The 14,609-nt window shown below is 43.0% G+C and overlaps 1 protein-coding gene across 1 annotated transcript in view; it reads left to right on the forward strand.

Annotated features, from left to right (window-relative positions):
• LOC128304269 (sodium/hydrogen exchanger 3) overlaps positions 1-14,609 on the forward strand; it is a 48,077-nt gene that overhangs the window by 5,939 nt on the left and 27,529 nt on the right. The window contains exons 2-3 of the mRNA XM_053041430.1: positions 7,752-8,608; positions 10,498-10,801. Of these exons, the coding sequence (XP_052897390.1) occupies positions 8,177-8,608; positions 10,498-10,801 (736 nt within the window). The 5' untranslated portion in view covers positions 7,752-8,176. The remainder of the gene's footprint in view (positions 1-7,751; positions 8,609-10,497; positions 10,802-14,609) is intronic.

A 14,609-nucleotide genomic window follows, 5' to 3' on the forward strand; every position in this document is an offset into this window, starting at 1 on the left:
GTCCCGTAAAGGTCGCTCGGACTACCGTGGCAGGAAGAAATAGGGGAGATTTATGCATTTTTTATCGTCCACTCTTTGAATGCGGCTCCACGTGACGGTGGTGACAACAAGCGGAGGTAGTGTTAAGTTTCAGTTTTTTCAGTTTCAGATGGGTGGACACGAAGGGAACCCTAATGGGGTCTTTGCACGAGGGGACTATACAGTCTAGAGCCGCAGCATGACCCGACACTGCAGGTGTATCTGAGGGGGCTAACAGCTGATTGGTTTGAAACGTGCAGAACAGAATTATTCCGCAAGCCGCAAGTAGGCCCGGGTGTCGACTGTCGCACCGGGTTCTCCGAGGACTCCGATGGCGTCTCATAATTTCCACTCGTCTAAACCTGCCGCACTCGGGATTTGTTCGTTTGCATTCTATCCTAAACTAATTTAAACCGCCGATGGCGTGTATTTGCATTGAAAAGTTCACCGAATGTAGGTCGTGTCGCAAAACTTGGTTCTTGGTGGTTAAGTTAATGGAAGCACTACATTTTTGCATCGCAGTTTTGCTCGCGGAACTTGCGCTCCGGAATGTGTGTGATAGAAAGTTGTGAAAATTCCCATCCTCTCGTCTAAGTTGAACCGTTCGGGACAAAGTTGTACGGTTTTGATTCCACACACGTGCTAACTCTATTAAATTGACTTTGCTGCGGGAGTGCTAAGGCGAAGCTTAATTAGGAGCTGTTTCTTGTAGAAGGGGTTCAAAAGGGTTTAAATCGGAAAAATGATTAAAATTTTATTGTCGATTTTCTTCACATTCGTAACTATGATTTGTGAAGCTAAAGCTAAACTTCGGAAGTGCTTATTTTATAAAACTTTCCAATTTACTGCATGCGAGAATGTAAACAGTTAATTAATAACGTTGTTGCCTCGGTTCTGTTACTTCCAGTGTGGTGGCCTCCCAACCGAAAAGCCGTTGCTGGTGGTGCTGCTTATGATTAAACATATTTACACCACACCAAGCCTTATCACGTGCCGTCACGCAATGTGGTTTTCGTGGTAGAAAATGGTTCGATCGAAGCACCCCGAGGGAAATGGGTTGGTGCTAGACCAGAATTGAACCTTGGTGGTATTGATTAACGACTGCAGGGCACTTTGGGGATACATGGCGATCCCATTTAGCTGTGACCGTGAACCGAATGGCATTGTAGGACGTGCGGGATAAGCGGTGATCTGCACGTTTTTCATGGAGATGTGTTTAAAGGGGAGTTGAGGAATAGCTAAGGAACTTCGAAATGGAAAGGAAAGTAATTTAATGTTTGTGCCATTGTGGTGGATTATCGAAAGTCCATTCAGGTTTCGAGAGAAGATAAGAAGCTAACAAGCTGCAAATGTAACAAATCTATCATCTTTGACGTACATGCGTGTAGTTTATGCAAAAGTACGCCAAAGAATCACTCGGCTTCCTTGGATATGGCCGCAGGATATGGCCGGTGCTTTGTAATCTGGTCCAATCTGGCCCGGTACGTCGGTTGCGGAGCGTAATCTGGAAATTGACCGACACCGACCAGCTGATACCGGCAGCAGCTGGATCAAATTATCGCCGTCTTTTTGTGCGAGTTCATTTCCTTCGAACAACCCAATTACGGCCGGAGCCATAAGACGGTAAATGAGCAGCAGACAGTGCAGACGTCGTGGCATGAGACACGTCTTGCGAATGGGTATTCGAGTGCCATGATTTAACTCAGTACCGGTGGGAACTTTTTCATGCTAGCCGGCCACCATAGGGTTTTGTTTTTTTGCGTAGTTTTGTTTTTTCGAGACAAGACCTCGTATAACATCACGTTTTTGGCATTGTCCCCGTTCACAGACGCTTACTTTTGGTGAATCTTTCTTTCTTCAATTTTCAGCAGAATGTATGTGTGCAGCATTAAGATTACAATTTACATTCTAGTTACATCAGTGTGTTTGTTTTGCATAATGGAAGCCACGGGCTTCCAATGCATGGAGATTTAGTGATGCTCACTTGAAAAGCGTTTGGGACGGGACAAACTAAAGTCGTGAAAAAAGTCAGTAGTGTTTTCTGTTTTGCTGTTGTTTTTCGAGCAGTTTGGTGGTACAGGGTGGTGTTTGAGAAATGTACAATATTATCAGTAGATGCAGCTGTTCTATCGATCGTGTTCTCGACCAGCAAGAATCCCGTAGATGGAAAGACATTTTGTGCAAGGAAAGCACAGAGCAATGTCCTGGGTTGGATAATGATCGGTTTTTATTATTATTGCTTCTTATATACAGTGGAACAGGGTGTTCCCCGTGTAGGAGCACGCTCATTGCACTCATTTCTGATCGATCCGCTTTAAGTGGATGTAGTTGCTGCCTATGTAACGGCCAACGTCAAAGCTATAAACACCCGGCAACGGAGTCATTCAAATGTAAACGAATTCAAGTCAATTTGGCGCCACTGTCTTGAGTGACGACGGCCAACGAAATGGAAGTTATTCCGATTAATTCTCATGCGCTGTGAAATGCGTCACTGTACCGAATGCCTGATTAACGGAATGGCCGTTTATGACTTACGGCTCAGTTGATTCATAGATTTGTTGTTTTTATTTTTATGTGACTCTTCACATACCAACAGACCGATGTCACCGAAGTTCGACATCAAAAACATCAGGCCTACATACGTTCCAGTGCTCTTGTTTGTTGTTTGAGACAAGTTTTTCTGTCCACACCACAATCTATTTGCCCGCCATCAGATGCATTATGTTGCTGATGCGAAAAAGCACTCCGAATCGTTATCAACTTCCGGACGTGGTCGCGCTGAATGGCAGTATTCTGTACACTGTAAAGGGTTGATGCTTATCATCAAACACGCCTCTCTCTGGAACGTACGAAGTAACTGTGGTTTTGTAACGTATTTCGCAAACATTCCATTTCTGTCGGCCGGTTACGTTTGCCGGCAAGGTCTAATACTTTGTCTGCTCTGCTCGATACAGTGGAGGGCATCTAGCAAATGTTTCTTTTTGCAATGTTAGCTCAGATTCGGGCAATCTCACCAGCTAACGATCGATTATGTTTGAGCGTTTGTCAAAATCGTAATCGTGCCTTCATATTCTCTCCGCTACTAAGAAACCGTTGCACAAAGGTCTGGGTGAAGTGGTTGCACTTGAGATTGTGAGCCCACAGCAGAGAAGCGAAAGAAAATATGCCGTGGCGCTGACCTTGATCTTGCGGTTGATGAAGAGATGCGGGAAGGAGAAACCGGAAAGTGGGAGAGTTTGAAAAAGTTATCAGCACGTGACCGGCATATTGTGAACGGGGAGGATGGGCATAGCCCCAAAACAGGTTCCCCCTTTTGCGCGTTCCCGTTCGAGTTCCATTTCGTTTGGAATTCGAACTCTCCGGACAGTGGAACGTGGAACTATTCGTATTGTAGCGTAGGTTTGTTTTGCTCGGTTCGATGCAGCGTGACCGTGACTGCAGCGAGTGTGCATAATGTGCAGCTCGGCATCTTCACACGCGGCCCAAGAAGTCGATGTCTAAATCATTTGCACAGTTGCGTCCGGGCATCATTTGTTTGTAGACACGTTCAGTGTCCCTAATCGGGATAAACGGAGTGCGATAAGGCGAAGATATTGTTGCAGTTTTACCCGAGTGAGGTTGAGTTGTGTGGTGGCGCCATGCGCGCGGTATTTAGCGATAGAAGTCATTATTGTAGTAAGTGATCTGATCTTGCGGTTTTAATCCGCTTTGTGTCATGGCAAAAATGGATTGTCTAAAACAACCAAAATATATTCAATGTTTTCTTGTAATCTTGATAGTTAAAACATTTTGATGAGGGTTGATTTGAAGTCTGATAATTGAAATTAAAATAAAAATGTAAACAAATCGACTTGATCCACCGAAAGTTCAAAGCTTTGCAGTATCGCTATAGAAAGTTTATGGACTGATTGCCTAAATTAATCAGCATTCCAGCTGATTAACATCAATTACGATTGTTTGCCATGAACTTAGTATCATCAACAAGAATTCTCCTATTGTTCGGTGGTGTTGTGTATTTTTGTTAAACCACGAACTACAATGTAATGTTCGCTTGTGAACGAGACTTGGTTTCGGTTTCGCTAGGTGGTTTTTCTCACAACACATACCTGCTAATGAGTTTCGAATACAGTCCGATCGGTGATTCAGGTGATTTGCTTATCCGCCGGGAAACGGATATGGAAGATGGGAAGAGTCGAAATGTCCACAACGTTGGCAACACACCTGTCCGTTCGGTCGTTCCACACCTTGTCGTGAATCAATCAGGTAGATTCTAATCGGTTTCCCTGTCGACAGACGGACGTCATCGGGGATGATGTATCGCAATAAGTAGAAATTTATAAATAACCGGAAAGTATCGAAGCAGAAAGTCGATATTCTGGAATTCATTGGGATGTGTTACGAACCTTATCTGTACTGGGGGTTATCGGATGTGTGGGTTGCTTTTGTGATTATATTTGATTAACCTGTGTCTATAAATTTTGAACTTTAACTGCCCTTATTATTTCATGAATGAAAAAAATGTTAAATTATCAGCAGCAACTTCTGCTTGTAATGAATCGAATTTAATTAACATTAAGCTGTATACTGCATCAAACGTTTCTGTGTTTAAACGCTATTATGAAAAAACAAATAAGAACCATTCGAAGGCTTCATCTTTACACTTCCGCACGTACCATCACGGTGCAGTTCGCTGCCGTCCGCTATGATATTAATACAATTGCAAATTGAATTGCATTTTTGCACCACCCCCTACCGGTACGGCGGCATCTCTGTGTACAACTCTCCGTTTGCGAGCCGAGCTGCGGTGGAAATAAATTGAAAAATTATCATTCCTGAACAAGCGGCTCCGGATGGGCGCTACAGTGTGCGCTGGATGTGTTCTTCAAATAAATAGTGCGACGGCTACAAAAAAGTAGACCCTTGTTCGTCAACGTTTCTTTACCGCAGAAAAACCCCAGAAGCCCCACAGTGAGCGCATGGCCACGGGTTCTCCCGGTGCAGTGACAGATGGGTTGTCTATTGTAATACAATGAAGTCGTTTATTGTCGTCCGTTTGTCTGGGATATTTTATTCGTCCTCTCGTCAGTCACTTCGCCGCTCGCTGGAAGTGGAACCGGTTGGCTGGAGCGAAGAAAAAAAAGACCCAGGGAACCCGTCCCTAGTGCAGCAAAGAGGCAACCCGCTTTCCTAGTGAATTACGTCGCACTGATTTATTGAACGAAACAATGGTGAAGCAAAAAAAAATAAGTTTTACAGCCCACTATCGGACGTCCATCTGTCGGTGGCAGCGCCGGTGCATCTGACGGCCAAGATTGGTTGCATCGGGCAGGTTGGTTGCACGGCCCGCACGTTGCCGACGGGAAGCGGGATGTCGTGTGGCACGTGTGTTTGCACTGGCTGAGTAGGCGGCTCGGCGAAGAGGCTCGTTCGTCGTCGTCGTCGTGTACACTAAAAGTAAACAGACAGCGCATTGCAACTTCCCCTGCGTCCGTATGCACTGTGCCGGGGTGCTTAAGGGTTGCGCCGGAACTACACTGTCCGTTTGGAGCAGAGTGCTTCACCTAACGAAACACCATCTGTTTAACTGAAACGGGCTGATAACTAAACACACTTCATTTCCAATTACGTCGTATGTACCGAGAAGATGTTGTGCTTGTGCAGGACAAAAAGGGGCAATGATTAGCGAAGGAAAGTACTTGTTTTGAAGAATACAAGTATTGCAAGGGAATCTAGCGTCTACTCGGCAAATTAGCTGCAAGATACTTATGCCGGTAATCAGCAGTTGATTAAATTACTCATTACTTACAAGTTAAGCTCTGACTGTTGTCACATTACGCTTACTGTTGAAGGTGTATGCATCGCGTGTTAGATTTTATGGCATTTCTGTGAATAATAAGTACCGTATTTTAGCGTGTATAACGACCCCTTAGATGAGTTATCTAAGATTTTTAGAAAAAAAGATTTTTTCTTTCTTTTAAACAATTGGTACAATTTTATTGTTACAATTAATTTTGAACATTACAGCTCATAATACTCTTTTATGTCTTCCTCACTATGGTGTTTTCATACACATTTTCATTGTCATCATCCTCAGTTTCATTAAGATTCCGCTACTGATTCCGCATTTTTTAAAGGATTTAATGACAATCGCTTCACTGACACGTCTCCATGCAGTAAGGACCCATTGACATACATCTGGAATAATTGATTTTTGGTTCTTCCTGAAGGAGTTGAATTCGAATCTGCCCCAAACCCTTAAACGGTAGACTGGTTAAACCTCCAGGAATGACTTCCAGAAACGTTTTGTTTTGAGGAACAATTTGTATAAATTCTGCTAGTAGATGACGTCTACATGCAGCCTGTTACTGCGGGAACAAAAGTTCGGATTGCTGGATCCGCCGCCGTAGGTTGACCACGCGAAGATTGGCCTACCCTGAAACTCTCGCGCAAGTCTCGTTCACCTTTCAGATCTGCTCGGATCGGACGTTAGGCTTCGTAACTGGGTTTCCCAGGGTGAATTTCTAACGGTGGACCTCTGCTTTCACTGGAAGGGCCGTAGAAGTGAAGGCGCTCGGTATTGTTCGGGTCGGACACTAGCCTGTTGTTCTGAATAATCAGAGTAAGTATCTAGTGTGGACCTCCGTTCAATTCGTTTGCCAGCGACTTGAAGATACCGTGGTTAGGTTTGAAGTACAAGTGAAGTTTATTGGCAATTTCTCCTGCTTATATACTAACAATGTGTCTTGAGATTTGAAGGCGAAAGCGAGATGAACGATAGAATCATTCTCCTTACGTTGGCAAATCTTATGTTGAAAGATCGAATCATTCTTCTTACGTTAGCATATCTTGCATTGTGAGGGTGTACTCGCCCGTTGGCGATCGTAATGTGTCAGTTTATTTGCGATAATTATTTCTTAACCGTATCGTTGATCGTATTTGTTTATCATATGAAACGGGGAGGTCTCTTATTGTTTATGCGCCTTTCGAACGGGTCTCCGGACGTTGTTTACTAATGAGCTCGCGGTTCTGTCAACTGTTATGATTTACGCCCTCGCCTTGGGTGCTAGCATGCTCATTCATGAGTTCTTTTCGCGTTCGTAACACATCCAGTACTAGCATTGCTGGTTTTTCATAAGAGCTCCAGGCCTTTGGTTCTGAGCATTTTGAAACCACAGATTCATCCCTGTCTTATCAATCCATCCTTTTTCTTCAAAAAAACGACCTTTAATCCTTTAGGCTAGTACGGAAAAGTTACTACCCGTGTATAATGACCCCCCTTAATTGGACTTTGGTCATTTTTCCCCCAAAAAAAGGGGTCGCTGTTACATACACGCTAAAGTACGGCATATGAATCGTTTACTCACGATCAGCGCTATCGTCTTGGAGTGAGCAAAAGGCAAAGATCTGAAGGATCTAATGCTGGAGCTTTGTTATATAACTCAAGGTTATTTATTATAAGTACCATATTATGTAATCACCTTGACTACGACTGCCGATTGTTGCGTCAAATTAAACAGTGCGATTTAATCCTCCACTCCATCCTTTAACGTATGGAGTATTCCACTTTATCCTTTAACGTGAAATTGATTTTATGAAGGGATTTTTAAAATCCTCACAACTTCACCTCCAAGCCTATGCAAACATGATACCGTACTCCTCATTGAATAAATCCTCCTAATCCAACGTTAATGTAGTCGTTCTAATGAACTCGTCTGTTTCTTTTTTATTTCCAGAAAATTTCCAACCCGCCCAACATCAAGAATAGAAGCAACCAGTTCTGGTACTTCTTACTGACTTCGAGCACTGTTCGACAACGACATCGTAAGGATCCGGCTTAAAGGCCAATGGAAGGAAATTGTTGAGAGCTCACATATGTTTACGCCGTTCAAGGATTATTCGTTCAACAGGGCTGGCAATTTCCGCGAAGCAATTGCTCCATTCGAAAGCGGTGTGGTGGTGTGAAAAAGTGAGCAGAGGATCGGCGGAAGGAGGAATTGTCCATGCGGCGCAGTGTTCCATCCCTCCCCATGTCCTTACTGTGCAGCGCGTGAGGTAAAGTTTTCACCGGAAGGATCTTGCAGTGCGCCCACTTCGGTCACGACTGTTGTGACCGTGTCATCTCGCTGGTGACAGCAGGAGCGTACGGGTGCCGGGTGCGATGGCTGTGACGCTGAAACAGGAGGTTAATTTATCTCGCCGCGCCTGCAGGCCCACAGACTGCACGCGCGAGCAGAGGACGCTGTTGACAACACCCCCAGTAGCGGGCATCTGTGACTGTCGGCATTACAGCAACGCTAGTGTTTGTGGTGAACAAGGTGCTAACAACTCGGTGGCGATGCCGGCAAAGGAACTCGCGGATTGCTGCACCGGCCAAAGTGGTAGCCTTCTGACGTGCCTACTGGCTACCCTCGTGATGTGTGCGGGTCAAGTGTTATTAAAGCTGCGCCACAGCACCGGTGGCTGGGAGCTGCACCAGCCACGGCTCGGCAGCTTGTGTATATATGTAGTGTTCTGCAGCGCTTTGCTATCTCACAATGCCTTCGTTCTAGCTAGGCCAAACCTAAGCGCACCGGCCAGCGGCGAGAAGGTGGTAAGTGTTCCACGAAGATGTGCTAATGTAGTTGCGTGAAATGTAACAAATAACTGGTTTGTGTCTTTCCGGATATAGTTCAGTAAAGGTGTTCAGATAATGATGATTAGGTTTATTAGCCAGCTCTAGAAATTCATGTCGTTTGCAGATAGAAAATTTGGCAATAATCATTTCTTCCTTTATTATCCTAAACTCTTAATATCTCTTGAAAATATTTTAATCAAAACTGAGTAATTCAAATAACAATTAGCTTTATTTGTTACTACTAAATGATAGGAAGATGGCGCCTTAAATCCTTGACCTGATTTTAAGTTGTTGTTGACCTGAAAGATGTTCTTGTGCAAGTACTTATCGTTGTCATTTCTGATAGTGTCAACTAGCTTGATCCTATCTTCAGCGACTGCAATGGGGCTGTTATCAGCAATGACGTACTCCCCGGAAAGCTTTGTCCCTAGTTTCTTGCTTGATGGCAAGATGTTCATGACATGCTGTTAAAGTTGGCAGCACTCATCCCCCAACACACGCCCCTGTATTCTTCGGAGATCCGAGCATCTGAACAGGTGACGTTTGTTACTAAAATCGTTGACGCTATTTACAACACGATTATGCAATTTTGAAACAGCCGTTGCTGTGTTCTACCCTGGTACAAACGCGACAGTGCCGTGAAATGCCCTATCATGCCGACAGAGAGCATCAAATTGAAGCACACTAATTGATTTGATGCTTCCGCACCGATAATAGCTCTGTCCTAACTGTGTCGGCCATCGTTTATCTTCCCGCAGGAAGGAAGGCACTCGGTTGTTAATCCAGTTCACGCCGTTCCTTACGCAAAGCTGACGCCAATCTGTTGTCGGTCATGATTTTATTGACTGTTTCGCAATGCAATCGTAGATAGTTCAGGGAAGTTAGCGATAGCAATGGTACGCTTCTTTCTCGTGAAGAAAGCGTGATTCGGTAGTCCGGGGAGCGGGAGCTGTAATAACCAATTTTGACTTGGTCCGCACAAAATGAATGGCCCAATATTTAGGGCAAATGATGGTTAGTACGATGTTGAATGTTTATCTGATAAGGCAATGCGGGTGACAAAACGGTTTACTGAACTGATGGCTTGCATGTGATCGATGAGGTTTGGCGAGTCACATGTATATGATGCATGCGTCTGTACGGTGTACTTTCAACGTAAAAAGACCGATATATTACACCCTTACAGATTCGAAGGGAGCAATGCTTGTTAGAAATGAATTCATACGAACTTCACCTGCATTCCCTGGTTTTCTCGCTCTGGCTTCACCTTCTGAGAGTTGAATAATCAGCTGTATTTGGGAGGCATGATCCAACAGAGGCTTGGAAGCAGACGGGAAGTGTTTGTTGAATGATGCATTACCATAACCCAAATTGATATGAGTCTCTTCCTGGAAAATAGTTAGGTGTCGAAAAAGATTAGAAAAGTTGATATATGATGTTGTAAAATAGGAAAATAAAGCGTAAATTGGTTTCAGTTGGTGTTGGAGATAAATTGCAGAGTGAACGTAATTTTTTATGAACCGGAAATCGCGAAGATCGCGTTCTCCCTTCTGAGATGCACCAACGAATAGGGTCATGCCTGTCATTCCGGAACAATAAGATTGAAGAATAGTACTAAACCTCGGGACTGACCGCACATTGTTAACAATGATAATGTGCAATGCTTACCATCTCCATAGCTCTAATGCTAAGGATCATTAGGTTCTTCGGTGTGTTGAGGATAAATATGTTTGTTGTTTATGTTGTTTCTGAAGCATTTATCCATTATTTAGGAAACATTAACATTTTCGTTTTTGGTGCTTATGACCGTAGCTTCCGTTGCTATCATACCCTTTTCCTTTCGCTTTTTACTTCCACCATTGCAGCCGGTCGGTCAATTATCGCCTCTGGATCTGGCGTTCGATGCCAGCAGCGGATCGCTAACGAGTGCGAGTCAATTAAAACGTTCTGCCGAGGCGGCGGCCATCATCGCATCGACCTCACCGTCGTCGGACGACGGCGCTGGCCACGGCAATGAGATGATGGTCGAACATGGCAAAGCCGGCGAGGGTGAACACGGTGACGAGCACAACTACGAACGGTATCCCGTTTCGCAGGTGGAGTTTTCCCGCGTCGAAACTCCGTTCGTGATCGGCGTCTGGATTTTGTCTGCTAGCATAGCGAAGATTGGTAAGTATCCATTTCGTCGGGGTCATGGGAAGGGTTCCGTTACTAAGTAAGCGTGTCGGAAGGTTCGAAAAGGAAAAAAAACCAACACCCCGGTGGCATTCTTAATTCGCACATTTAGCTCGAGCGAAATTGGATAAAACTCTTTAGCTGCTTATCGAGCATTTTAGCCCTCTCGACTCTCCCATTTAATTTCTGTGTCAAAGATGGAGGTCAGTTACATCGAGTCAGCAGTCATTACTTTGTTATGGCTACCAGGCAGGCTAAAACGCTACTGTAAGCAATGAGTGTTTAAGTTTCATAATAATTTCGCGATGGTAATGCAATATCTAAATAAACAATTGCACAGTTTTCTGATCCAGTGATTCGTTCCACCCAACAGCTGGGCCCAAAGAATGATGGATATCAGAAGCTATTTAAATACCGTTAATCCTTATGAGTGTAACCGTTTTCAGACGGTATGCCCTCTCTGGATATAAATAGAAGAAATGATGTTTTCATATGCTTATAATTCTCACCAAAAAATTCAAAAATTTGTTTAAAATTGAAATAATTTCGTAGTTATGCAATTCAAGACAAGTAATTAGTGACTGAAACTATAAGGACAGTTGACTCATTCCTGATTTTTTTAATATAAAGTAGAAGACACACCCACGGCGTGGCACAGTTATGGCCCAAATCTGAAAATCGGTCACTTAAAAACAAATCCAAATGTTTGATAAAAGCACTCAATTACATTAGACCCTTTTTTGCGCATCGAAGCGCATTGCTCGTGCCTGTAAGATTATTTCAAACGTGTTCATGGTACAGCTGCATCACAGAATTGACGGCAAAACATGTAACGGGTGCTCATTTCGCCAACGATCAACCTCATTCTCCGAGTAGTAAAAATAGCTCTCGTTGGACACATTTCTAGCGACATTTTCGTTCAACTCTCCAAACATATCGCCTGAAGCTCTGCCCTTCGAGGGTGCAGACACAGTGTAAGACGTGCATGTGTTTTTTTTTTAAAATTATATTTACGGCCATCTCCAAGTGATTTGCAAACCAGACGCACCAGACGATTGATCCGAAAGATTGTTCCGATTAACTAACTACACGAATAACCGTATATTCCACCCCGACATCGAGGAATGAGAGAAGAATTTCTGTTGATGTTTGTTTTACAGTTGTTTCGTGATTCCAAAATGAACGGTATCGAAAATAGAATCTATCTTGTAATTAATGTAAGTCTTCTCGTTTTGGACTATAAGAAGGATATTAAATGTCTTAAGTCTTCTTAGAAAATTGGCCAAATTACAAGAAATCCTCACATGCTCCTCCCATACTAAACAGTCATTAAAGTCCATGTTCAAACATATTTCCCTCAAAATTCTGGCATGGTGAGAGTTCCCTTTTGTTGATACTTTTTCATTCTGCGTACTATGGTGTGTGTTGTTTGATGTTGGTTTTGCCTATTCAGTACTAAAAATACACGCATCAGAGATGTGTTTCATGGTAAGCAAACTGACCGTATAAGAAACCATTTCCAGCGCTTTTCACAACTTGCAAAACACCATAGAACTGCTCAAACGTCTGAAAGTGTTGCATTGTTATTTGTCAGAAGTTTTCAAAGGACAAACAATCTTTCCACTCGACGAACTTCCACTTGGTTCCTCGTGGTTATGTACTTGAGACGCGTTTGCGCTGTGCTACTGCAATGCATCGGATAGAACGGTCGCTTACATTCTTCAATAAAGCAAGACTTGCTTAATGTGTGCCTATTCCAGCATCCATTTGTGAGTCGATACGGCACCCTGTGCTGTCCTAGATCTGGGCACGTAATACTTCTGTCATAAAACCAATTAAGGCCACTGACCGAATGAAGCAGTGCAGCAGCGTCGGGTGATGCTTGAATTGGCGTCGATGGTTTTCTCATCAGTTTTATCACTGTTTATTAATATGAAATCAATCGTTGTGAAGCCGTTGTATTTTTCTGCGTATGGATAAATTCAGAGCATGCTTGCAATTGGAAGAAAATACGATATATTTGACACGCAAGCGAAATGCATTTTTAAATTCCATCTGCACACGCAATCAGTGACATCCATTCATCAGTAGTAATTCACGGCGGCTCTTGTACAATTGCAATTGAATTGAATGGTGTGCACGCTTGGTTTTTCGGGAAACCTTTATTAGATGAAGCGTGTTTATTGGGTGTTATGAAAGTCTGCCCTTTGCTTGATGAAGTATTTAATTTTTGCGTCACTAAAAAGAACTTTAATGTGAGTAATTAATAAATATTAAAAATTTCAGGTTCTCGGGTATACGATTTATTCACCATTGATGATGGTTATATCATCGTATTACGTTTGTTTTTATTATGTTCCTCATGTATCTCTGATCTCTAATTACATCTCCAAACTTGAATGGCTTCTTGTTGAAAAGGATTTAAGTACGTTATCAGCTGCTAATCGAATTAAAGCAACCCATTAATGCTATTAATCCGTTGCGCTTTGTTCGTTTGTCGCGAAATGAATTTCGATTCATCATTCAATCTTGATTTATCTTGTTTACTTGCCGTGGCATCCATCTTCCAATTAGTGTCCTGTAAGCGAAATGTCACCGATTCGTAACGATTGACGTTAGCCGGCTAGCCCCGTTAATGAATAAGTTTTGCATAACATCAGCGAAGGCGAGAATCGGGCCGGGGTGTGTGGGACTGGACTGGCCATTCGGCGGGAGACAATTCGAATGCGGCTGTTAAGAAAACATAGATCATCTCACGATTTCTGTGCTTGTCATCATCATGCGATGCACGTTTGCAGCTGGGAAATTGTATAACAACCATGAAAAGGTACGGCGTCGTGTATTTTTTCCCGTGTTTTGTTTAGTTTTCGTTATTCTTCCACCTGCTGGCAGAGGTGTCGGTTCTAATTCGGGTTCGTGTTTTTTTTTCCTGGTCCGACACCCTATTCAAGCACAAATTGCTTATTATTTTTTCTTGCATTGAAACGTTTAAACCATGATAATAGTTGTTTGATGACCCATGATTACCCTCTCCGGGTTGTGGTGAAAAAAGTAATGATTTGCTGTGTAAACTATTCAGCAAATGATCTTCGATAAATTAACAAATGTGCTACTAAGGCTCAAGTTAGACGTTTAAATCTATTAGTTAATTTAAAATCAGTTATAATGGACAAACTTAAATGTTAAAATGTAGCCATTATAACAAACAAGTTATTCATCTTATAAATGTACACAGAACTATTCTCACAAGGGTTTCAATATGAATGTGTATGATAACTAAAATAACTAAATATTATAAATAAATTAATAAACGTTCGATTGTTTGGTTCGGGTAGTAAGCAATGATCCCAATTGATGTGCAATAAATTATGGGCCAATTCATTACGAACGTTCATAAACTCAATTGGTGTTGGAGGAATGAACCCACATGCGACTCGGTACGAATTGATGCTGATCGATGCAAAACAATCTCGCTTTAATCGAATTTCAATCAACACCATTCAGAGCAAATCTTTGCAACGATTTTCTTAAGTGGTTAGCGTCCCCGAGAAGATACCAATTCCATAACTCATCCAATGCTTCTAATAAATGCTTGATCGTGTCCCTGGAAATCACTCCTATTTCCCTCCAATTGGTACTGACCGAGTGTGAGTGTTTGGAAGCGAAATGCGCAACACGTTTAGCATCGTTTAATGCACTGCCTCGTTTCGGCGATAACCGCACCACACAGGGTGTGTCGCTTGGCTGTCCACTTGGTACGAATTGTTTCCGAGCGCTCACCCCGTTGATGATGATTGAAATT

The sequence above is a fragment of the Anopheles moucheti genome, chromosome 3, assembly GCF_943734755.1.
Source record: "Anopheles moucheti chromosome 3, idAnoMoucSN_F20_07, whole genome shotgun sequence".
Taxonomy (NCBI): Eukaryota; Metazoa; Arthropoda; class Insecta; order Diptera; family Culicidae; genus Anopheles; species Anopheles moucheti.